Source organism: Protomyctophum parallelum (genome assembly GCF_964188405.1).
Source record: "Protomyctophum parallelum genome assembly, chromosome: 21".
NCBI lineage: Eukaryota > Metazoa > Chordata > Actinopteri > Myctophiformes > Myctophidae > Protomyctophum > Protomyctophum parallelum.
Window position 1 is genome coordinate 24,636,759 of NC_139713.1, and position 23,904 is coordinate 24,660,662.

General features: G+C 42.4%; 1 protein-coding gene across 6 annotated transcripts in view; it reads right to left on the reverse strand.

Moving 5' to 3' along the window:
- The window catches only part of sbno1 (strawberry notch homolog 1), a 28,522-nt gene extending 5,138 nt beyond the window's left edge, over nucleotides 1-23,384 (reverse strand). The window contains exons 1-29 of one of the 6 annotated variants that reach the window (XM_083793941.1): nucleotides 22,731-23,384; nucleotides 17,705-17,818; nucleotides 17,446-17,544; nucleotides 16,997-17,212; nucleotides 16,761-16,899; nucleotides 16,308-16,408; nucleotides 15,826-15,922; nucleotides 14,232-14,392; nucleotides 12,703-12,836; nucleotides 12,478-12,568; nucleotides 12,199-12,360; nucleotides 11,793-11,928; nucleotides 11,143-11,248; nucleotides 10,879-11,032; nucleotides 10,455-10,637; nucleotides 10,127-10,224; nucleotides 9,310-9,455; nucleotides 8,605-8,805; nucleotides 8,109-8,285; nucleotides 7,343-7,512; nucleotides 6,829-6,960; nucleotides 6,371-6,506; nucleotides 4,195-4,307; nucleotides 4,018-4,089; nucleotides 3,825-3,924; nucleotides 3,596-3,670; nucleotides 2,407-2,553; nucleotides 2,029-2,123; nucleotides 1,799-1,885 (exon numbers count right to left, since the gene is read on the reverse strand). In XM_083793941.1, the coding sequence (XP_083650067.1) occupies nucleotides 1,799-1,885; nucleotides 2,029-2,123; nucleotides 2,407-2,553; nucleotides 3,596-3,670; nucleotides 3,825-3,924; nucleotides 4,018-4,089; nucleotides 4,195-4,307; nucleotides 6,371-6,506; nucleotides 6,829-6,960; nucleotides 7,343-7,512; nucleotides 8,109-8,285; nucleotides 8,605-8,805; nucleotides 9,310-9,455; nucleotides 10,127-10,224; nucleotides 10,455-10,637; nucleotides 10,879-11,032; nucleotides 11,143-11,248; nucleotides 11,793-11,928; nucleotides 12,199-12,360; nucleotides 12,478-12,568; nucleotides 12,703-12,836; nucleotides 14,232-14,392; nucleotides 15,826-15,922; nucleotides 16,308-16,408; nucleotides 16,761-16,899; nucleotides 16,997-17,212; nucleotides 17,446-17,544; nucleotides 17,705-17,818 (3,642 nt within the window). In that variant the 5' untranslated portion in view covers nucleotides 22,731-23,384. Of the gene's footprint in view, nucleotides 1-1,798; nucleotides 1,886-2,028; nucleotides 2,124-2,406; nucleotides 2,554-3,595; nucleotides 3,671-3,824; nucleotides 3,925-4,017; nucleotides 4,090-4,194; nucleotides 4,308-6,370; nucleotides 6,507-6,828; nucleotides 6,961-7,342; nucleotides 7,513-8,108; nucleotides 8,286-8,604; nucleotides 8,806-9,309; nucleotides 9,456-10,126; nucleotides 10,225-10,454; nucleotides 10,638-10,878; nucleotides 11,033-11,142; nucleotides 11,249-11,792; nucleotides 11,929-12,198; nucleotides 12,361-12,477; nucleotides 12,569-12,702; nucleotides 12,837-14,231; nucleotides 14,393-15,825; nucleotides 15,941-16,307; nucleotides 16,409-16,760; nucleotides 16,921-16,996; nucleotides 17,213-17,445; nucleotides 17,545-17,704; nucleotides 17,819-18,939; nucleotides 18,960-19,163; nucleotides 19,330-22,730 lie in introns of those variants that run through there. The other 5 variants (XM_083793940.1, XM_083793939.1, XM_083793936.1 and 2 more) reach the window with 5 other exon arrangements.
- Nucleotides 23,385-23,904: the final 520 nt, after the last annotated feature.

A 23,904-nucleotide genomic window follows, 5' to 3' on the forward strand; every position in this document is an offset into this window, starting at 1 on the left:
ATACAACCATATAGGCCATTATAAACATGACTTGAGTTGATATACAACCATATAGGCCATTATAAACAACCATATAGGCCATTATAAACAACATGACTTGAAGTTCAAGTCCTGCTGCTTCAGCTGGACGTGAGATTCCCCATTCTGATGAATGAGGCAGACTAGAGGGCGGGCCTAAGAGTACACCTTCCGTATATCACTGATCACATGATCCCAACAATCCATTATCCAGTTCAAGGCAACAGACAGAAGAGTGTGTCTTTTTCTTATATCCACACAACTCTAAGGTATATAGAGAGAGACAGACATAGTTGTATGTTGAAAATGAGTGGTATTCCCCTTTAATCAGAGCTACATGCCAACAACGCATTAGCAGCCCAATGTAGCCAAATGAAAAATGTGAATCTGAGCTAAAGTTCTTTAGTATCTTTTATAATTTTGATATTGACTGTAGCCGAGCACCAACCGCCAAGGAGGCAGCCAGAGAAAGCAAACCTGCTCTTCATTTTTGAGGGGAGACTTGTTGCATTTCCCAGAAATCGACATGGTCATCCCCCTCCCATATGAATAGTGTCAATGTAGTGGCAGAACCTCATTTTTAGTGTTGATTCCTTCTCCAACCTACACTTTTTCATTCTCTGACTCAGTTGTGTTGTCTGTCTTCAACTAAAATTATTGTATAATATATTACTTTATAGCCCATTATAAAATATTTAACCAAAGCGACAGCAATGTGCATTTCCCCCCACACACACACAAACCTCCCATATTCCACAATACAGTCTGGGGGAAGAAATCCACTTCCCCGCCCCCATTTACCACTGGTACTACTGCCAACTGATCTGTACCAATTGTTTTTGAATGGTTCTTCCATGACAAACCAATTATTCTTACATAATTCTTACAAAATTGCTAGATCCTAATTCCAAATACATCAAGTCATGGTACCAGATCTCAAGGTAAGTATATGCTGAAGGTGTCTGAAACCAATACTAAGCTGGGAGATACTGCCTTCAGGGTGTATGCGCTCCATATATATGGAATGAATGTCAAGAAAAGTTATGTCCTTGTTTATTTTGCTATTTTTAGCCGACCTTGTATTGGAACTCGGAAGGCCTTAGTATGCACCTGCTAAGTGTAATATATGGTTGTTTTTTGTGTTTTGTATTATATCTTTGTAAAATCATTGTTATAAATGTTCCTTCTTGTACACAGGGAACCATTGAAAAAGAGATCTTGGTCTCAATGGATTCCCCTGAAATAAAGGTTTCAATCAATGGAAGCTTTTAGTATGCTAAACCAGACCACACCTGAAACATACTGCCCAGTGCTTTGCATTTTAATGGCTTATCCATGATGAACCCATATAAGGTTTACGCAAAAGACTGACCCCACCTGAAAACACTCTAGACCTGGAGAAAACATCACAAATAAAAAATCCTATGATATGAAATCAACTGTTAGTAAGTGGCCTGGGGAAGTGGAACCAGTCTCCTGCTTATGTAGCTTGAGGCGAGGCTTGGTGTACAAGTGCTTCCCTCAGCCATGATATACTGTACAAGCACACCCCCCTGGACATGACGTTAGTACCCGTATGCCACAGGGACTTGCCCCATATCAAACTGTTGATACTAGGTTCCCATCAGGGAGGCACCGGGTCCAATGTTTGTAGTCTTTGGCTTGACCCCACACAATTGATCCATGGGCATCATAGTCTCAGGGTGGACACTCCAACCCAAGGCCAGTGAGCTGGTTAACAAATGAACTGTACATGTACACGAAAGAACAGTGAGTGTACCTGTATATAAAATCCATCATCTGATCCACTCTGTTCTGCCCAGGCATGGGTGGCTTCTTCCCACGACATTCCCCTTTCCACACTTACCTGATAAAACAGTTAAGGGTATTAAAAATCAACGCAGAGATTGTTTCAAAGCATTCAATTAATTGCAGATATTTTCTCCTAAGCAAAAAAACTAATAAAAGGGCAACATTCTGCAGATTTCAGACGTATATGAAATGACATACAGTGTAGAGCTCAACGTGTCCTGCTGTGGTATAGCCTGGTGTTAGGAATCTTTTGCAGTCCACCTTCTGTACCTTCTCATCACCCGATCCCAGATCTAGTACAAGACAAGGAAGTTGTCCATCCATGTCAATATAAGCAAACATTTAATTGTGAAAATGTCACCTACAAGCTCACAACACCACCATTACCGATTAAAAAATGAATGGATAGTTTAATTAGGTTAACTATTAGTCTTGCATACACACACACACACATATATATATATATATATATATATATATAGTGAGTGTCAACTCAGTAGGCGGTCCCGCATAACTTCAGGGTATGATAATGTCACATGCATACCCTCCCTTTGCAACAGTTTTGAATTAACTCACCTAGAATGCCCATGTCATATCTGCCGTTCCTCTTGGCCTCCTGAATAACGGCTGCCAGCGTGTCAGAGAAGTACTGGAACAAGGAATTCTGCTGCTGGACCTCCATGCCCAGGATACGGTTCAGGAACTTCCCGATGTTGTTGTAGTCTGGAAGAGCAAGAATGCACACAAACTCATTCAAAGCAATGTTCTCACATTGTTCCCCCCCCCCTCCCAGGGAGTTGAGCATAACCACTCAACCCTAGCGTCCCTATTCTAGGGCAAACTTTTGGTGAAAATAGCAGATCTACAAGCTTATAGTTTTTTATGAAGAGGGGGAAAAGGTAGTATAGCATCATATAGTATTGATAGGGTTGAAGTGGCCATTTTGTGGCCCCTACGATAAGTACGATCAATAATAAAGCCAGCTCTCTCATGGCTCCACATGCTTCCATCAAAAAAATCACACCCGTGTGAACTGAGTGGTGCAGCTCCCCCCCCCACCTCTCTCTCTCTCTCCCTCATTAGCAGGCAACATTGCAGCACTATCACTCCCTGTTTCTGGCGCCCCCTAAAGGTACCCTATAGTCATATACTGGTGCTCATGACCACATGGGTACATACCCTAGTACCACATGGGTACATAGGTGCACACGGACATTGCTGGTTGTAGGAGTCAGGTTGCACCACTCAAAAACTAGTCAAATTAAAATCACTTTATATATATATATATATATATATATATATATATATATATATATATATATATATATATACACATACACACACACACACACACACCAGGAATTAACTGGTCATTACTTTTTACAAATGCAGATCTTAATGGCCAGTCAGCCTAACTGCAGGCCAGTCATCTTGCACTGGAAAATCCAGCATGGATATGGGATGGGGTGAGCAGATTTTGATTGGTTGAAGCCAAACAACACGGATAACTGGAGCACAAGTTTTCTGTTCAATCAATGCTAAATGGTAAATGGTAAATGGTGCATTTATATAGCGCCTTTATCCAAGGCGCTTTACAGAGATTGTGCATTACATTCACCCATTCACACACACACACATTCATACACCGATGGCAGCGGAAACCATGCAAGGCACCAACTAGCACATCGAATGCTCATCATTTCAGGCCTTGTGACAATCAAATTATTGCACAATGTAACTTTCATTTGTAAAGAAAGTTTATTACCTTTGTCCACAGACAGGACTCCTGATTTATCCTCCACATTTATGAGACCCACTCCAATTAATCCAATTTGGATTTCTATAAACAAAACAAAAAAGACAAAATCTTAATGAGTTGAACATCATAAACCATCCATCTAGTAGTCACAAAACAATAATTTGACCAATATCTTTGTAGTGCATCTAACACTGTAAGCAACATGTTATATGTCTGAAAATATTGAGACAAATACCTTTGAAAAAATCCCCTTCAAATTCTGATGGTGGAGGCACTAACGGAGTATCAAGTTTTACGATGGACTTCATGACAATTTCCAGCGCATTTCTGCCATACTGTGGTAAGAGATGGTCAGTCACCACACAATCAAAACATTATTCATCTCAAGGTGAAAATGAACAGAGACATTTATGCTTCAAATTGCGTACTTTGTTGTCGAAATTGAATCTGCTGAGGTCTCTCGTTTCTGTAGCTCTTCTGTCGCCATGGGTAAGAGCACCCTGTTACAAAGGGCAAAATACTATCAATAATTAGCATTTAGTTCAAATACAAAGCTTCAGACATTCTTTTTCGTCCCAATATATTATAGATATCCAATATATTACCAGGCTTTCTAGTCGTTTTGCAACAATGGATGCAAATCTCTGCTCTCCTGCCAGCTCTGATATGAGGAAGATGTATTCAGGAGCAGTGACCTGGTTTGACCTGTGTGTCCTCCCTGAGAGAACAGAAACAACATCATGTTAGACAGGCCAACATACAGTGCCTTCGGAAAGTATTCACACCCCTTCACTTTTACCACATTTTGTTTTGTTACAGCCTCATTTCAAAATGGATTAAATTCGTTTTTTTCCTCATCAATCTACACACAATACCCCATAATGATGAAGTGAAAAAGGTTTTCTCAAATATTTTGTTAATTTATTAAAAATAAGAAGCTGGAAAAACACATGTACATAAGTATTCACACTCTTGTCTTAGTACTAAGTTGAGGCACCTTTGGAAGCAATTACAGCCTTAAGACTTTTTGGGAATGATGCTACAAGCTTGGCACACTTGAATTTGGGGTATCTTCCCCCTTTTTCTCTGCAGATCCTCTCAAGCTCTGTCAGGTTAGACGGGGAGCATCGCTACACAGCTATTTTCAGGTCCTTCCAGAGATGCTCAATGGGGTTCAAGTCTGGGCTCTGGCTGGGCCACTCAAGGACTTTCACAGAGTTGTCCTAAAACCAATCCTTCGTTATCTTAGCTGTGTGCTTGGGGTCGTTGTCCTGTTGGAAGGTGAATCGTTGACCAAGTCGGAGGTCCTGAGCGCTCTGGAGCAGGTTTTCATCCAGGATGTCTCTGTACACTGCTCCATTAATCTTTCCCTCTATCCTGACAAGTCTCCCAGTTCCTGGGAGACTTGTTCTCCCCACAGCATGATGCTGCCACCACCATGCTTCACCGTAAGGATGGTATTTGCCAGGTGATGAGCGGTGCCTGGTTTCCTCCAGACGTAACGCTTGGCATTCAGGCCAAAAAGCTCTATTTTGGTTTCATCAGACAAGAGAATCTTGTTAATAATGGTCTGAGAGTTGTTTAGGTGCCTTTTGGCAAACTCCAAGTGCGCTGTGACGCCCGGCTGTCATGTGCCTTTTATTGAGGAGAGGCTTCGGTCTGGAGGAAACCAGGCACCGCTCATCACCTGGCAAATACCATCCCTACGGTGAAGCATGGTGGTGGCAGCATGATGCTGTGGGGATGTTTTTCAACGGCAGGAACTGGGAGACTTGTCAGGATAAAGGGAAAGATGAATGGAGCAGGGTACAGAGACATCCTGGATGAAAACCTGCTCCAGAGCGCTCAGGACCTCCGACTTGGTCAACGATTCACCTTCCAACAGGACAACGACCCCAAGCACACAGCTAAGATAATGAAGGATTGGTTTTAGGACAACTCTGTGAAAGTCCTTGAGTGGCCCAGCCAGAGCCCAGACTTGAACCCCATTGAGCATCTCTGGAAGGACCTGAAAATAGATGTGTAGCGATGCTCCCCGTCTAACCTGACAGAGCTTGAGAGGATCTGCAGAGAAAAAGGGGGAAAATACCCCAAATTCAAGTGTGCCAAGCTTGTAGCATCATTCCCAAAAAGTCTTAAGGCTGTAATTGCTGCCAAAGGTGCCTCAACTTGGTACTAAGTCAAGAGTGTGAATACTTATGTACATGTGTTTTTCCAGTTTCTTATTTTTTATAAATTAACAAAATATTTGAGAAAACTTTTTTCACTTCATCATTATGGGGTATTGTGTGTAGATTGATGAGGAAAAAAACGAATTTAATCAATTTTGAAATGAGGCTTGTAACAAAACAAAATGTGGTAAAAGTGAAGGGGTGTGAATACTTTCCGAAGGCACTGTACATACTGGGACCATTAGGATTGCAACCATTCATTGAACTAATCAATTCAATTGAATACAAAAACAGATCATTTAGTTAATATTAATTAATAGATAAATAATAGATCCCTATTTTGGCATGTGATATGCAAACAATTTAAAAGATTAGTGAAAATAGCAGATCTTAAAGCTCAGATATTTTCAAAATCTTTACGGTATAAAAAAGGGCTCGTCATTAATCGGAAAAAAGAATACTTGATTTTTTTTTTATATATACACATTTTTAAACCCGCTGCTCGAATATTTGATTAATTGAACTAGTAAACACTCGATTGTTGCAGCCCTAGCCTAGAAAGACCACACAATTTGCTATAGTCGAGTGGTTAGAGAAAAGGTCTACTGACCAAACTGTTGTATGGCTCTGTCTGCACTCCAAGGAAGTTCCAGAGTCATGTGGACTCTCCGCCGCTGGTTCTTGACTCTGCGGTCAGCCTGCAAGGATATACCCGAGCTGGCCGCCTCCGAGATGATTGCTATGTTCTGGGTGAAAGAAAGAAAGAAAGACATTTGTCCCTCCTCAAAACATTGCCACTACAATTTATGCATCATTCTTCTTCAGTCAGTGAGTCACCAAATGACTCAACCACTTCACCCTGGTGTCCTCATTTTGGACAGCGTCATTATAGGCAAAAATTAACAAATTCCAAATTAAAAACAAATAGCAACTGTACAAGCTCAAGACACGCATGACAAAGCGTTGAGCTTGTAAATTGGCTATATTCACTATTCATCACAACGAACTACCGTACATACAAGTGGTTGTCTTCGTTTTACCCTTTCTACTCCTATATTAAATATTAACCTTCTCTCCGTCCATGAATCGTTGCTTCTCTGTCAGATTGAGGATTTCCACAGGCACATCCAGCTCAGAGCGCGACTCGTAGGAGATGCTTCCATCGTCGTTGCTGACCACGCGGCCCTTACGACCAGTCATCTGAAACACAGAGCAAATGACCGCTTAGCAACATTGAGTCTCTGTAGTGGCCAAATCCTCGTTGCAGTTGGGCAGAAACATTTGTTTAAAATATTAAAATAAATAACCTGTGTTCCAATGGATACACAATTTAGTTACAAGCTCTTGCCAATACTTTATTGGTTATATTTGATAAAATCCCACAGACAGAATTGTTTCTCAATAGCATATCTACAGAATGTAGATATGCTATAAGGCGTTATATTGTGACACGTTGAGAGCTTGTAAATCGGCTATTTTCCCAATATTGCACAACGCTATGAAGAAGTAGGCCATTCACTTGCCCGACAGCAAGGAAATATGAAGATTGGCCACAGAGTGGTGACCAGATATTAGTACCTACCTCTGCCACATTTTCTGGTCCTCCCAGTTCATCGATGAGCTCGTCCAGAGTGTTGGGAGGCAAATCCTGGGCTAGCTTCTCAAGCCTTTCCAGGAGATCTTTCTTCATTAGCTGGGCGTCCTCCACGGCATCCTGGCTCGTCAGGCAAGAGTCCTGACTCTCTGCTTTTACTAATCGACAAACAAAAAAGAAAAATTGGACACATTTGTAAATAACATGCTCTGGAGTGTCAGAGCACACCCCGGGTGCTCCATTTCTCTGGTCATTTGGAAGCATCTGGAAGCATTCAGACTGCACGCAAAACGCTTCGATTGAAAATCTGGGTTATACGAGTAACCAATCACTTGCGACAACAGTGACAGAGGAAGTCATTGCAAAATGCATTGGGGCTTATTGTCTAGTGTACTCTAAATAAACAAGCATCGAGGTGTAACTAAACAGCTTACAATCATGGTTGATACAATTTACAATTTACAATTTAGGCATTTAGCAGACGCTCTTAATCCAGATGAATCAATGTTCATAGGGGTTTGTAACTCAACTTCATAAACCCCCTTCCTTTTTCCCCCCCCAACCATGATTATTTTTGGTGATTTGAATATTGTTGTTAGTTTTCATGTCATGATTATGAATTGAATACCCAGGACTGGAATGGAAACAAGACCGCAAGGAGATATCCTTTTAGACTAAGTGTTTGACTGTACTCTCATACTCTGTACCATTTACATTCTTGCCTAATAAAGTATTCAATCAATCCAATTCTGACCTATGGCGGGTGTGCTTGGGGGGATGAGGGCGGAGGCAGTGAAAGCAGGTCTGGTTGAGCCCAGTCCAGACGCTAGCAAGGCACTTTGAATGGAGTCTGGATCGATGCACTTCCGTCTCGTCTTGCTCTTCTGCTTCTTTTTCCGTTTCTTTGGTTCTTTTCTGATGAGCCAAGGATCTAAGCACAATGGACAAAATAAAATGTGACAGTCACAGTAATAAATGTGATATAATATTAGTATTAAAGTTCTTTTCACAATTGGCAATGTTGTAACGTTAAAAATATAAGAAAAATGCAATTAAAGCGTTAATCGCAATTATTTGTGTAAATGTGTAATTGTTAAAGCCCTATGCAGCTAGTGTCTTCGCAGGGAAATAGTAGATCTACAAGCTTTTGATGCGTTTTAAGGTTGTACTTTTAGATCTGCCATTTTCCGGCGAAAGTTTTCCCTCCGAATATGGATCCTGCATGGGTTTTAAGAGGTTAAGTGACTAACCATCTTCCTCATCGTCGGTGGACTCGTCTCTGAAGGGATTGAAGTCGTCGTCCTCTACCGAGCTGGCGGACTTGAAGCTGTCGTCGCTCTCGCCGTCTTTATCAGACTCTTTGTCCGACTCGGACTGGCTGTCCGAGCTGCTTCCAGACAGGCCACCGTGCCTGCGAGGCTTCTTGGTCACCTGCTTCTTAACTTCTGGACCTGGAGGAGTGAGGAGAGATTAATAAACATTGCATAGAAGAAAAGTCCCAAAACCCCTCTGAAAGGTTTGCAGGTTTCCTTCTTCATCATAATTGCACTCTATAACTAAACTTAACAATTTAAGGAGTATTAAGTTGGTGGCAAATGAGAAACTTATGTATATTTTAAAAGAGAGTTTTCAACTTCTCCAACCACTTAAACCCTGTCATTCCGATTTTGGGCATGGCACTACAGGTAAACATATGGCAGGGCTGCCAGTACAAGCTCACAACACGTGATGCAATGCATTGCCAGCTTGTAAATGGGCCACACAACACCATCGTACGACAATGTACAATTTAGGTTTAATTGAATAAAGATGGTGGTGGAGAAATATATGTATACGTATAGATGCTTTGATCTGGAATGATTTGACAAATGGGCTAGTACAAAATGTTATAAGTTCGTTGGCAAAAAAAAGAAGATTTTTCTTTTATGTGTAACAGAAGTCACCGCCGACAGTACCTTTCCTTTTATTGCCCTTCTGTTGAGCTGCAGTTTCGCTGGGCGAAGGGGTCTTCTTTACAGAGAGGTCAATACCCAGCAGACTGAAGAGCTTCTGTCTGTCAGGAGCTGGGAAATGCTTCTCAACCAAAGACTGCAGCACACCTCTTAAAAAAAAAAAGAATGGGAGTGTTTAGTGTACCACTACACTTGCCACTTTACAGATAGGGCTGTCACTGTCATGATTAGGGCTGTCACGATTACGTGACGTTTAAGTTGACAATTAATCGTCAGTTTGTCACACAAATAATTGAGATGAATGATTTTAGTGTTTTTTTGCATTGTACTTGGCAACAACTTTTAGGCTTCGTAATCACAAATTGCACAGCGCAGGTATGACAAATAACTAAAATATACAAAGAAATCGCAGACACATTTAACACATTCTATCCGTAGGACGTCTGGAAACATCATAGGGAATCCAATCGAGGGATGCATTGGACGTGTGTACACGTCCTAGCACATCCTCAATGATACCAGGCGAGAGAAGAATATTCTGAATTTCTTCCTTTTTTAAATTTTTCAGTCGGACCACCGTACGGCCACCGTACTTTGCTCACTACAGTCATATTAGCTTCCCGTTGACTTGCTGTTAGCGCAGCAGAAAGAAAAAGAATGCCTCGTCTCTCCTAATCCAGGGCGCTCTCCGTGGTTTTGATCTGATGGGGGGGGGGGGGGGGGGGAGTTCAGAGTAAATGCGGCCATGTCTTTCCGGCAGGCCAGAGCTCCTATTTTGAAGGGATCCCGGGAATGATTGTGTTAATGTAGAGCTCCTTACTTTGCTGTGGAAACAAAGTCGTTGAGCTCTCCACCGCCTTCTTCCAGGGCCTCAAGTGTCCGTGCCTCACCCGTCGACTGGAGACCAATGACCACACACTGAAAAAACAAACAAAAAAACATTAAATTATTCACTGTCATCATGGACAGCGGATGCTAATGAACCCACATTTTAGATTTAACGTGATCTTAGTCTAATAACTTAACTAAACCGTGCCTTCCCTATTTTGGGCAGTGATTATGAATAGAAAAGACAGCACTCCATACAGGAGAGGATGTCCAGGCAGTGATTGAAGAGAAAATCTGATTATTTCCAGGACAAAGCTCACCTTTCCATTTTGAACTTCCTCTCTTGCCAGCTGGACGACTCTGCGAACCTTAGAGGCAATGCAGAGGTATTTGAAGAACCTCTGGTGAGCCGACCAGAACTGGCCCCACATTGACTTCTTCATGCGCTGCTCTGCGTCCATCAGATTGGCAGCCTGCTGAAACTTCTCGCGCGCGCTCACCCACTGAAAAGGAATAAAAACAAAAACACGACAAGTCAATACACTAGCTGCAAATAAGGGAAATATAAGTACTTCCACAAGCTTATTAACCAATATAAATACTTTCAAAAGCAAATTAACTTTTTCAAGAATAGTGAAAATACACGTTTACAACCCATCACAATGTGACACGTTGTGAACTTGTAGATCGGCTATTTGACGTACGACAAAGCGTATAGGGCTTAAGCAGTTAGCACGTTCTTACCAGGCGTACAGACTTGTTGTACATCTTGATGTATTGCTGAGTTAGAGGAACCTCCTCGATTTTGAAGGTCACACCTGTAAAACTCAACTGCCTTGCAATGTACATCCCCCTCAGCTTCATATCCATGGCAACTATCTCCATGGCACCGACACCCCTAAGAAACGGTCAGACAAAAATATATCAGAATGCTTTCACCATAACAACAATCACCTTTTCAATACATTAGAGGAATGTGTCCCAACCCATTTCATTGTACACACACACCTGCGCTCAACGGCTTGGATGAAGTTGCTGAATTCTCTAAAGGGGGTTCCTTCTCCCCAGATGCCCAGTCGATTCATGTAGGCCATGTTTCGAGGTTCAGAGGCACCTGGATAGAGAAGAAAAAGAGAAAGTTTGTGGTAGAGCCACTGAGCCAGTGAGTTGCAAGTTGTGAAGACTTGCAACCAAGAAAAGGTTTAAATCCAGCTACTGTCATGCCTCTTCTCAGCCCTCTACCTCAGGACATCTTTCCCCAAGTTGAAAGAGTAGATCAAATGCAATGACTTCCATTACAAAAACGTAAGTTAAACAAGAATGATTCACGTCATAACTGCCAGGTGCAGTAAAAAAGTATACGGCTTCATGTTGCAGCGTTCAGACTATGGGTTTTATCGGCTTAGTGGCGCTAGAGGCAGCCAATGAAGAAGTGTCCACTAGGCCCACACTAGTTTCAACATAGACAGTAGAGCCAGGTTAGACCTGGCTAAAAACATGATTTTTTTTGTGGCCTCCTGGCAGTGTGCACACGACATCTGGGGCTGATCGGTCCAGATTAGCTCAGACACAAAATGAGCTCACAGACAGCTAGTCTCCCACAGAGCCACGCCATAAAAACGCACAGCACTACTATCATTTTACAATGACTTACTAACCTGTGGCACTAGCATACACAACCCGTGCCTTGGGAAGTTTGTTTTGCAGCTCCAGCACTGCAAGTCCAGTCTTGGTAGGTTTAGACGATCCAATTGGACAAACGTTTTTGGCTTTGTGACACTCGTCATAGACGATCTTAAAGACGACGGGTTAAAGAAAAACCATCAACATTTATGGAGAGAAATAACTATGGGTGTTCTTCTCAATTGCGCAAAAATCCATTCATCTATGTACAACTAACAGACAGAAAGGATAGTGACTATTTAACATAACCAATTCAAACTATTTAAATGGCCAATCAACAAGCTCACAACGCGTCGACTGTGACAATTTTCCCACAACACCATCATATGACAAAGAAAAGAAAATAGGGCTTAAGTGGCTAATTGTTTTTTTAAAGGATACGACTCCATCAAAGTCCTCTCCACACCAGTGGAGCAGCTGTTGAAACCTCGTTTTGTATTTCCCTCCAGACTGGCTCTCTCCTATCAGTGACGAGTAGGTGGCAAAGATCACTCCTTTCTTCACACTCCCGTTGTGTTTGGAGGAGATCTTAACATACTTAAACTATACAATGAACAAGATGGGTAAATTAAATGTCAATTATCATTTTTAAGGCAGAAACATGTGTTTATCCAACTAGATCATCTTTTTAAAGCCGTTTATTCAACTAGATTATATTACCTTGTTTAGCGAATTAACCTGAATATTCTTCGCTCCTATATCCCGTAGATCCCTTTCAGCATCATATTTCAAGTCGTTTGAAACGCTAAACCTATATAAACAAGTCAAACAGAAAGGATACAAATCTATCAACTGAAGTAGGGGGTAATCATTCCACATTTCATAGTGCATAGGTACAAAGACAAGTTTCACTCATTGTCTACTGTAAAGAAAGGCTGTTCTTACCAAAGCGATCTCTTCCGTCCTAAAAGATAATTCTCGTGGATGATCCCAGCAATGGTCCTTCCTTTGCCAACACCTGCTCCGTCACCGATCAGATAGGCAGCTCGGTCGCCGTTAGGGAGGAATGTCTCGTGTTGCTGCCATGGACAGACAAAGGCAAGAGTTTTTAGCTTTGGTGACTGAATGATAAAAAGGGGATGAAGATTGACTGCAAAATAAAGATTTGCAAAGCCTGGGTGCATACGTTGGTGAGACAACAGTCCTACAGTCTGCGGGTTAAAAATCACCCGTACTGTGGGTTAAAAATCACTTGTGACTCCCGACATGCATGGCGGGTTAAAACTAATCTGTGCTGCGGGTTAGAAATCACCCGTGGCTTCCTGTGATGTTAGGTTAGAGTTTGAGGAGGGTGTCTGTCTGACTGTTGGTTGTCTAACTAAACACAATTTGAAAATGCATTTTCTAACGTTATTGGGTTTCGAGATGGAAAGAATAGCCACGTGCCAGCCATTAAGGTTGGGCAAGGATACTTGGTCATGTTATGATATAAGAAACCGGTACTTGGAAAAGGATTGTAATTAGGGATGTGTAAATGTGTCCAAAATGAAAATCGATTTGTATAATTCAATATTAACGATTAATCGATTAATCGTTTTGGGGGGGGGGGGTTACTTTTTTTTTTTAATGAACCCTACAAATAAAAAGAATCTTCCCCCCCAAGGGGTACCTAAGTCAAAAAAGTTTGGGAACCCCTGATGTAGTTGATTAACAATAATTGTAACTCTTGAGTTAATAATGGTCCATTTGGTTACTAACTCCATCTTTTAAATGAGGACCACTGGTGGTCCCTGGACCACTGTTGATCCAATTGATCACCATAGCAACCCCAGCCTAGGCCTGATTAGGTAAATTCCCAACACCTGCTAAATCCTCCAAACCTGTATCTTGATTGGAATCAATCTCCACTCACACTCCTCTCAGTACGGCTACACAGACACATCCCAGGCACACTTTGGTAGGCCTATAGCCCTGTCCTGTTTGGATGACAATATTGCCTTTCCAACAGATTTTCATTTAAAAAAAAAAACGATTATCGATTATTAATTGTCATAATCGATTTCGGGTCCTATCAACGATAATCGATTAATCGATTGATCGGACCCATCCCTAATTGTAATTATCTTACTATATATAGTAAAAGTAATGGTTACAAACAGAAATAAGTTGTATCCTCAGGTACTTAAGTATGACTTAATTATGGCAAGCTGCCAGTTGCCACTCTTAACAATTTTGGACGTGTACACGTCTTTTCTAATCAAACTGCAGGTGGCCTTGGATATATACTGTAGGTCTTTAGGGCGGTTTTTGGGGTGGAACAGAAGGCAGGGCTTTTCAGAGTAATATCTGCCATATCTGCTGGCACTCTGGCGCTTATATTTTGAAAGATGGTAACCCTAACCCTAGATGGTAATGAAGTCCTATGGCTGAAGGACAGCAAACGTTCACACGCCTGGCATAAATAGTGTTTTTACCTGAGCAGCATATGTGATGGCTTCCAGCTGCAAAGCAGACAGCCAACCTCGGTCCATGGTTTCTTCAGGGATAGAAAGTCTGTACCACACGTCGGGTGGGTTGACACTGGACAAGGAGCTGGTCTCCACCACAGGATCAGGATGCCGCTGGCCAATCTTTACTGGATGAACCAGGTCAAAAGATCAGGATATTGCCAAGTGGGCTCCCAAATAATTGGCAAAACACTTAAGTGATCACCTATCTGACCACTTAACAATGACTGCCGGGTTATGTGGTCAGATGGGTGGGCCTTATCGGCCGATCACGTTTGAGATTCTCAAATGGGCCCTGGCTTCTGGTCCTGAGTCGAGAACCACTGCAATGGGTCAATCACTTCGTGCTGCAATTCTTACATGATTAAGATTAATTACGCCAGAGTTATCCTTAGATGTGAGCATCAAAAATAGGAGATCTACAAGCTCATGTGGTGAACAGAATGTTAATACTAGAAATGTACTCTGTCGAGTTGCCAACTTGCTAAATCTTTTAGACCCGTTGGTGACCTTATACCAATCTTGAAACGTACCTTAGTTACGTCACCATAAAGAGCCAATAAGGGACCACCATTCTTACCGACAAATACATACATACTAGGGATGTCAACGGGTAACCGGCTAGCCGGTTAGCCGACCGTTAAGAAATATCAGAGTATGCTTATCAGCTTTACGGTTAATTTGCATAATAATAAATGCGTGTTCTGATCTTTTAGATCGTTTTTAGTAATAGTACAACATAATCATTACAGACACTGTAGTTGTCACTGTACAATACTTTAAAACAGTTGTCATGTTGCACACATGCCGAAAATTGCTGTTATTTGCGCCGCCCAGCTTGTCACACTCTAGGCTGCATGAACAGCGCTCGGGCGATTTTCTGCCCCCTCAATGTCCCAAAGTTCTCTGTTGTACTTCAATGGCTAGTTGGCTACAACGGTAGCTTTGCGGTAGTCAAAACTTAAGCGAGTGACAGCGAGACGAGATTAACACACCGTATCAATGCAGAGACCTACTTGGCATTATTAAATCCATTATTGGCCATTTGGCCTGGAGGGAGACCGTTTACAGCCGCCGCCGCTTCCTCCTCCTGCTCCTATCCTCCCCACACACACTAGCACGGCTTACGGCTATCAAGTTAGCCATGTGCTATCGATGTTTGAGGGTTTTCTCGTCAACGAAAAGTCAACAAACAACACGGTGACATGCATGCTGATCTTCCTTAATAATAATAAAAAAGGCTTAGCCCATGCGTCCAGTGGCTTTATAGGTATAGGCTGCTCAGATCTGGGCTGGACATATTTATGCCACCATTATACCATAATACTATATACTATATATAATATATATTATATATTAATATTATATATTAAGTATAAATTACTTAAATTAAAAGCCAGTGTTGTTGTAATGGGCAAGTTGTCGTCACATCCCAAACAGTTACAGGTATTCGTGAATATAGCTGCATCACTGAACAGTAATAACATTTTTCAACCAAGTTCTAAGTTGACTCACGTTTCATTGGCATGTACTCTGTATCCGTTTCTATAAGGTGACTCACGTTTCATTGGCATGTACTCTGCATATGTTTCTGCAACACCCAACTCCTCTTCCTCTTCCTCCTCAGGCTCATCTTCCTCTTTCATCCCTGGGAGTTTCTGTGAGAAAAACGAGTGCTTTGTAGCATTTCAAATCGACCGACTGGTTAGAAACTGTTCACCAACTTTGGCAGTCATTTTTTAATACTTTAATTGCAATTAGTTCATATTACATTTCATGTTGCACAATACATGTTGCATCTTTATTGTTTTTTTATATTGTATATATATATATATATATATATATATATACACACACACACACACACACACACCCATATATGTTACAAACACACTCTAAATACAGTAAACAAAGACATGATTACACAAATGAAAGTCTGACATGAGTCCATTTATCAATATCCATTATGTGCAGGCATGTCATTGACCACACACACACACACACACACTTAAATGTTCTTTAATGATAGCATTCCAGACTTACCAGGCTAGGTGAGAAGCTCTGTGGTTTCATGTCATCATTTACCCAGATGCGAGGAGAATCTTTACTCGAGACTTCCTTCTTTATACCATTGTTCATTTCCACTGAAAGTCCAAGAGAGCATACAGGTCTTAGAAATGCTAAGCTGTTGCTTTTGAAACTTCTACATATTGTAGCCAAACTTCACAAACTCTGGTACACGTGATTTCTGGAGTCATGTGATTAAGTTGACCATAGAGCCCCAACAGGTATATACATAGTTACCTGATGAAGATCTGAGCAAGCGAAAAGTTGTAATTGCATTACATTTTTGCTCTAAGTGAAGGATACTTTTGCTTTTCGTGGCTTGGCTAAACACAATGAATATCGCCCACTTATACTTAATAGTCGGCTGCTAAATGTATTTGAGAGAACAAATTCCTCCAGAAATGTTATAGCTGTGTCCGTTTAACTCACTATGGCCTGTGGCTGTCGCAGTAGCTACTGGCTGAGCGATGTCAGGTGGGGGCTTGAGCTTCATGAGTTCCATCAGACTGTTGCCCTTTAGACCGGTGCTCTTCAGATTTCTCATCCTAAGGAGGTCCTTCAGCTGGATCTGAGAAGAGAAGAACATTCGCTAATGGAGTGTAACCAAAGGCCAATCTCAATATTTCCGTATTTTTTGGTTTCCGAAATAAGCTTAGTAAACTTACCTGATCTGTGCCAGCTGTGGATACCGAAGGATTCGTGGAGGCAGCGGAGGCCGACGACGAACCCCGTAGAGCCGAAGCGTTCACGTGCACCACCTTGGTCACAGTGATGGTGTGTTTGATGGGGTTGGATGATTGTTTGGTCACCACGGTTCCTAGCGAAGGTAACTGATTCAACTGATTTAAGACAAATGTGGTTGTAGATGGCTGAGGTTTGTGCTGTTGGGAAGATTATGGGAACACAAAAAAGGGGAAAGAATTAGAATAGAAAAACGTCTCAAATCCATTGTTAATCACATGAAACACTAGCGTCCCTATTACTCAGCATGTGATTAATAGGCGAAAATAATCAGATCTACAAGCTCACAACGCATCAAAATGCAAGTGTGTAGATGTGCTATTTTCTCTACTGACATACAACGTATTATACATAGTTTAAGTGGTTAACATACCCTGATAGTAACTATGGGGTGTGGAGCCGCAGTCTCAGTCCTGACAGCTCCCAATGCCTCAGTCCCCAAACCAGCACCCAGGGCACTGATGGAGATAGACTAGGGGCAGACAATAAAGAAACATCGTTAAACACGCCATAAAAGTTCTGCTAACTCAACATGGGGCCACAAGTGATAGTCACATTAACACTTCATTTTCTATGTAATTACAGACATTTGAGAGAGATGTGACTATGAGCTCCAAATACAGGCATCATACTTGCTGGGCTGAGGGGGTTTGTGCAACATCCTGAGATTCAATGTCGAATACATCGTTGGGGCAAATGCCGCTTTCACTTAACGCAGTCAGAAGTAAATCCTGTCCTGGATCCATCTGCAAAAGAAAAATATGTACGATTATCACTACCAACCTCACTATACTGTACATTTTATAGTGACAACATCAATGGGAATGTGATAAACACCAACTAGCCATCCTCCCAAGAATCCCAAGACTGAAAATGTTTTTTGCAAATCTACACTGATGCCATTAAATGACCCCTATGAAATCCTCAGGACTGAAATCAGTCCCCAGGACTGAGAACTTTAAGCCCTGTGCCAACAGCTTGATGATTAAACAAAGTTAAACTACAGTGATTGCAATAATACAAGAGTATTACAATGTTGACCTGGTCAAACCGTATTAAAGCTGAAGTCAGTAGATGCATGTCCAGCTATGCGGGTGTCACATGTGGGAACAAACGACCGAATCAGTCTCTCAAATTCATTGTAAACACAACTTGGCGCAAATGAACAATACAAGGCTAATAATAAAGAAGTTAGAAGAAATGTCAAGACAATCACAGATAAAGTGAAGAGTAAACAGCTATAAAGGCAAGCTAAACGTTTGTTTTACATGATGCTCAAAGACACCAGCTCTCCAAATGAATGGTCGCCTAGATACCTATATGTTATTAATAGTTAGCTCTACACAACTACTTTGTATTTACACAAGTTTAAAGGTCGCTACAATAAAGTGTTATAATAACGTTCAATCCTGGCTGGGACTGGGAGGGATGTGTCACCAGTCCAGCATCAAAGTGACCCAGACAGACCCAGGCGGCATCACAGGCGGGCACGTGTTTGCACTGAACAACTTCCTGCTCCGTGTGTGTGTGTGTGTGTGTGTGTGTGTGTGTGTGTGTGTGTGTCTCAAGTCGTTTCCCACCAGTTATTATTACATCATAACCCAACATAATTATTATTTAAATCATTGCCATCATTAAAAAGGTAACCAACGCAGCACCGATGAGCCATAACATGATACATAACCAACCATCCATACACCAATGACACGACCCGGTAAATCGCGACCACCACGACACCGAAAACAAGATTTGCAAGCTCACGACGTGCTGCGATGCGTTTGTTGATGTGCTGCTGTGTTCGGCTAGCGCCACCAATGACGAGGTTTATAATAAATAAACCCATGCTTATAATGATTGAGCTGTCCACCTTGATATGTGCTCATCCACAAACTGCCATGTCACAATAACAACAAACGTGGGTTTTAGATTTGGAACCACTAGCAACACTTCCCCTCATAAAAAAAACACGTCGCCCGTTCATCGTTCGTCCGTGTGTTAATTTAATTGACATGCTGGTTGTAATGTAGGTTCACTTGGCTAAAGCTAAATGCTAAATTAAAACGCTCCTATCAGCTCAAGAGTGAAACTTACCAATAGTTAAAGTTAACGACGGTTTAAACAGTTCTCATTAAACCCAAGTTCTCACTGGAGCTTTATATTGTCGCCTGTTTAGAATTCCAAATCATAACGTTTAGCTACAACCATTAGGGCATGCTAGCTTGGCTAATTATCGCCGCATTGTTTTGATATTGTTGACGGTCACACGCTTATACACTCACTGTGTGTGTGGTTTAACAGCGCGGAGGATAGCTTAGCTCATTGCTAAAGCTAATGCTAAATGCTAGAGAAGGAGACGATAATGTAACCTCGCGTCACCAGAAAAAGGCACTGGTCAGTGTTGCCAGATGCCGTGAGAGATAAATAAGCAAGAGTATGAAAACAAGACCAAAAGAAGCAAAGATAAATGCATGCATCTGCTATTTTCAATCAATAAATAAATGGAGAAAGAAAAATAAATGAATATTTTTTAAACCATTTTAACAATAAAATCTGATCTTGTATGGGGGTCCCTGGCAAGCAGCCTGGCACAGAATATTTTCAGTTGGGGGGGGGGGGGGGGGGGGGGGTGTTAATGACATTATTTTGGGTGCAAACTCTGCAATAGATATTGGTTGGCCACCCATTTTACATTTGAGATCAGCCCAGGGAGTGACATCATTGCTGTGGGTACAAGCATAGACATAAAAAGGTAGATGCCTCTTCCAACTTGTCAAAATTTAAGGCACAATTTTCCCGAGATTCCTTGCGAAGTAAGCTTCCGCGTGCGAAAGCTGTATTTGGCCAGTAGTCACTTAAGTGACAGCGAGAGACATGGAGGAGTCGCTAGCCCCTCTCGGGACCCCCTGGGTCAGCTCATTCTATCGTGGACCCATGGGGTCCCTGTTCGGAAGTTTGTTTTCTTATGCAAATGATGGAACGCAGACATAAATACCGTCGGAAACGTCGTCTCTGCAGCGTTTGAGTGATTCTGATCACGTTTCAAACTAAGCATATAAGAGCTTAGCCGCAATTTGCAACTCTAATTTTTTTTACAATGGGTTGAATCTAGAGTTGCAATAAGCTCCATCCACTTCCTATTCATGATTTTAGGTTTCTGATCTGCTGGTCTTAAATGACGTTAAACTCACCAACATTGCAGCTGTAGTCCAAGCTTGAATTATCCTCTTTCAATCTGCCGAGCTTGTTTTTCATAAAAATCCCCCGTAGACATGTTATGAGTTACTTTCTGTCCAAAATATTCCAAGAGTGACATTTCCGAGCCGCCATTTGTATTTTTGCAACGTGCCGTTGTGAGGGGGAGCGCTTGTTTAATAGAATCTTACCTGCGCCGGTAAGACACCCAAAGAAGAGGCAGACACAGTGCGACGCCCCATCACACACAGCCTTCTATTAAACAAGCGCTCCCCCTCACATCTTGTTTTACGGCACGTTGCAAAAATACAAATGGCGGCTCGGAAATGTCACTCTTGGAATATTTTGGACAGAAAGTAACTCATAACATGTCTACGGGGGATTTTTATGAAAAACAAGCTTGGCAGATTGAAAGAGGATAATTCAAGCTTGGACTACAGCTGCAATGTTGGTGAGTTTAACGTCATTTAAGACCAGCAGATCAGAAACCGAAAATCATGAATAGGAAGTGGATGGAGCTTATTGCAACTCTAGATTCAACCCATTGTAAAAAAATCTAGAGTTGCAAATTGCGGCTAATAAGAGCTATAGGATACAACGGAAACCGCTGAGAACCGCTTTCCTTTGCCGCAGAAGCCGTTAAGTATTTTGAATCTGTGTTTGACCGATTGGTAGCTCTGATTCCTCTCTTCGTTCCTTGTTTATTGACATCCCATTGTACCGCCTCTAGCTGCGGGGTTGGCTAGCTTTGCGTCTCTACGTTCCTGCCTCTGATCTGCTCTGTCTTAGCTATAGCCAGTCCAATGGGATGTCAATAAGGAAGTCAAGGAAGGAAGGAAGAGAGCATTTCAGAGCTGGCAATCGGTCAAACACAGATAAAAAATACTTAACGGCTTCTGCGGCAAAGGAAAATTTGCAGCGGTTTCCGTTGTATCCTATAGCTCTTATATGCTTATTTTGGGCCATCGGACCCGCACGAAGAAACCGCAGCAATGACGTTGACAACGGTATGTTCGTCTGTCTCCCATTATACGCTATATAGCTGGGACCGGACCCTATGGGAAGTAAAGTTATCCAAATGTCAGAAACTTTACGTACCATTGGGCTAGAGGAGTCGCATGAGTGACATAACTTGGGCAGCGACACAGCGTGCCTTCAGCACTTCCGCTGGATTTCCTGCCTTCAATGGAGACACATCACTCCAATGAACTGCAGCAGCCAATGAGGCATCTGTTTTTTTTGTTTTATCTAGGGTACAAGCAGACATACGCGACAAGGGGCGGCCGTGAGTGGCAGGAGTCTCTTCTTGGTTTTTAAACAGCTGGTGGATGGAAATGAAGCACCACCCACACTGCAACTTGCAGCGTCGGCCAGAAAAACGGAAACGCTTTGCAGACGCTGTAAATTGCAGCGTGGGTAGAGCTTTAAAAACCAGGAAGAGACTCCTACCGCTCACGGCATCTTGCCACCCCTTGTCGACTTGTCGTGTATATCTGCTTGTGCCCTGTCCGGTGTTGCCGTCTGGGAGGTCCACATGTGCTTCAATGTTTACATCTGGATTCACGACAGCAATGCGATTTTCCAAATCGCAGAGAAGATGGTTAGTCTTCTGTGATGTTATAGGCTACACTGTGGTGAAAAGGCCCCATCCGGATCCTTGCAGGGGGGCCTCAGGATTTTGAGCGACACTACTGGTCCCAGCCCCGGGACATTCTTTTGAGTCTTACTTCAACAACGACGTTAGAGTACAGTACTGAGTACAGTATTGCATGATTTGCATCCCAGGACCCCGGGAGGGTGAAATGATTGCATCCTTATTTGCATCACTGATTTTAGAACCACTGGTTTAAACAATATTTAGGAAACATGCCCAAATCAGCAACACAAGAAAAAACAGCCCAACGTCGCTTATAATAAGCAGACATGGCAACACTGCATTCCATATTCCCTGCTCTGATGCTGGGATCCGGTCTGGAGCACGCCTACCGCATCCGGTCATTTAAACCCGTACAGAGACATGCACGCACACGAGCCAGTTCCGTATCCGCACCGGGGGAAAGATAGGTTTAGGTTCCCCCACAAGGACCCACAGCCTAGCCCTAGAGAAGCAGAGATGTCGCCCGTTTCTGTCTCCGTCGTGCTGCGGCGGGAAAACAGCGAATCTACAAGTCGCGGACGTCCGCGAAACGCACCGCGCCGTGAGCTTGCAGATCTGCACATCGTTCGCCGCGCGACACCGTCGCACGGACGACGTATGAATCTGGGGCATGTGGCTACGCGAGATTACGAAAGCGAAGCCTGGAGCCGTGTGTGTGTGTCCTCGGCTCGCTCGCAGCCAGACAGTCCCGATTAAATTAATTTAAAATGTGTCGAGATACGTACAATTACTAAAATACGTAAAATGTACGTTAGATTAAATAACAACAACAAACAGAATATCAATTAAAATACATATAGTGAACTCACTTGCCAGGTACACCGCGACCGCTGTGGGTCCCAGACAGTGTGTGTGTGTGTGTGATGGTGTTTGTTGTTCTGCTGCTCGCGAGTCGCTCCAGAGTCGAGACAGACTACCAGCACCAGCACGCCATGTTTTTTTATCAAACGCTAAAGCCGCATGCCGGTCACGTGACGCACGCAGCCTGAACCTCGGAGCTCGCTCGCTGCCTTGCCTTGTGTTGTTGCTGCCTTGGCCGCTCGCGCTGCTACCCTTTTCACTTCACGTCCCGATCACCATCTCCATCGTCCCGAAGAAGAACGGCGACCACAGCGGCTCTCCTCCGCCGAGCACCGGCCGATCGCCCCCGCGGTGAAACCAAAGCGACCGAGATGTCATTTCGGCGCGCGTGTTTGTTATTAAAAAAAACGACGAAGATTAAAAGCTAAAAAAAAAATAAGAGAGGCGAGTTATCTGGTGTCACGTGACCGTTTGAGGTCTTTTTAGGAAGTGACGACATGCGGGGCTTCTTGTTGTTGTTGGGGAAAGTGACCAGCAGGTTGCGTGGGTTTTCGCTTTCCAAATTCCCACGTGTCCCCAAAATCTAAAAAGTTACAAGTTGAACCTGGCCTGGCTGGCGTCCCTAGTCCCTACGTTTTTATTTTGGGCATGTCGTTATGAGTGATTTGATTATAAATTGGGTTTGAAATGCTAAAAGGATATGATGAATCGAACAGGAGTCAGGAACCCAATGGTCTGGAAGCAAGCCAAATCCTCTAGCAGACCTTATATTGAACTGTACTTTCCTCCTTTCCTGTGTGTTTTTTTCTGCAACCTGTTAAAGTATTCAATCAATTAATCCATCAAAAGTATTATCAAAAATTATATCCTAAAACTCCCTTTAGACATGTGTGCCCAGTTTAACCTTTCCCCATAAAATAGTGGGGGGGAAATAAAGCTTTATACCCTAGTGTATAACATATATATAACGCATTGAACATTGTTTACAAAATGCTGTACCCCCTCCAACTGTACGTTCCCATTTTCAACTGTTATATTTTGACACTTTGGCAATGTAAACGTGTTTTCTCATGCCAATAAAGCCAATGAATTGAAATATTCATATTTAATTAAATGCACTGATGTCTTTGTCATTTAACATATCGACTTGCATGCAATACAAATAAATGTACACACACACAC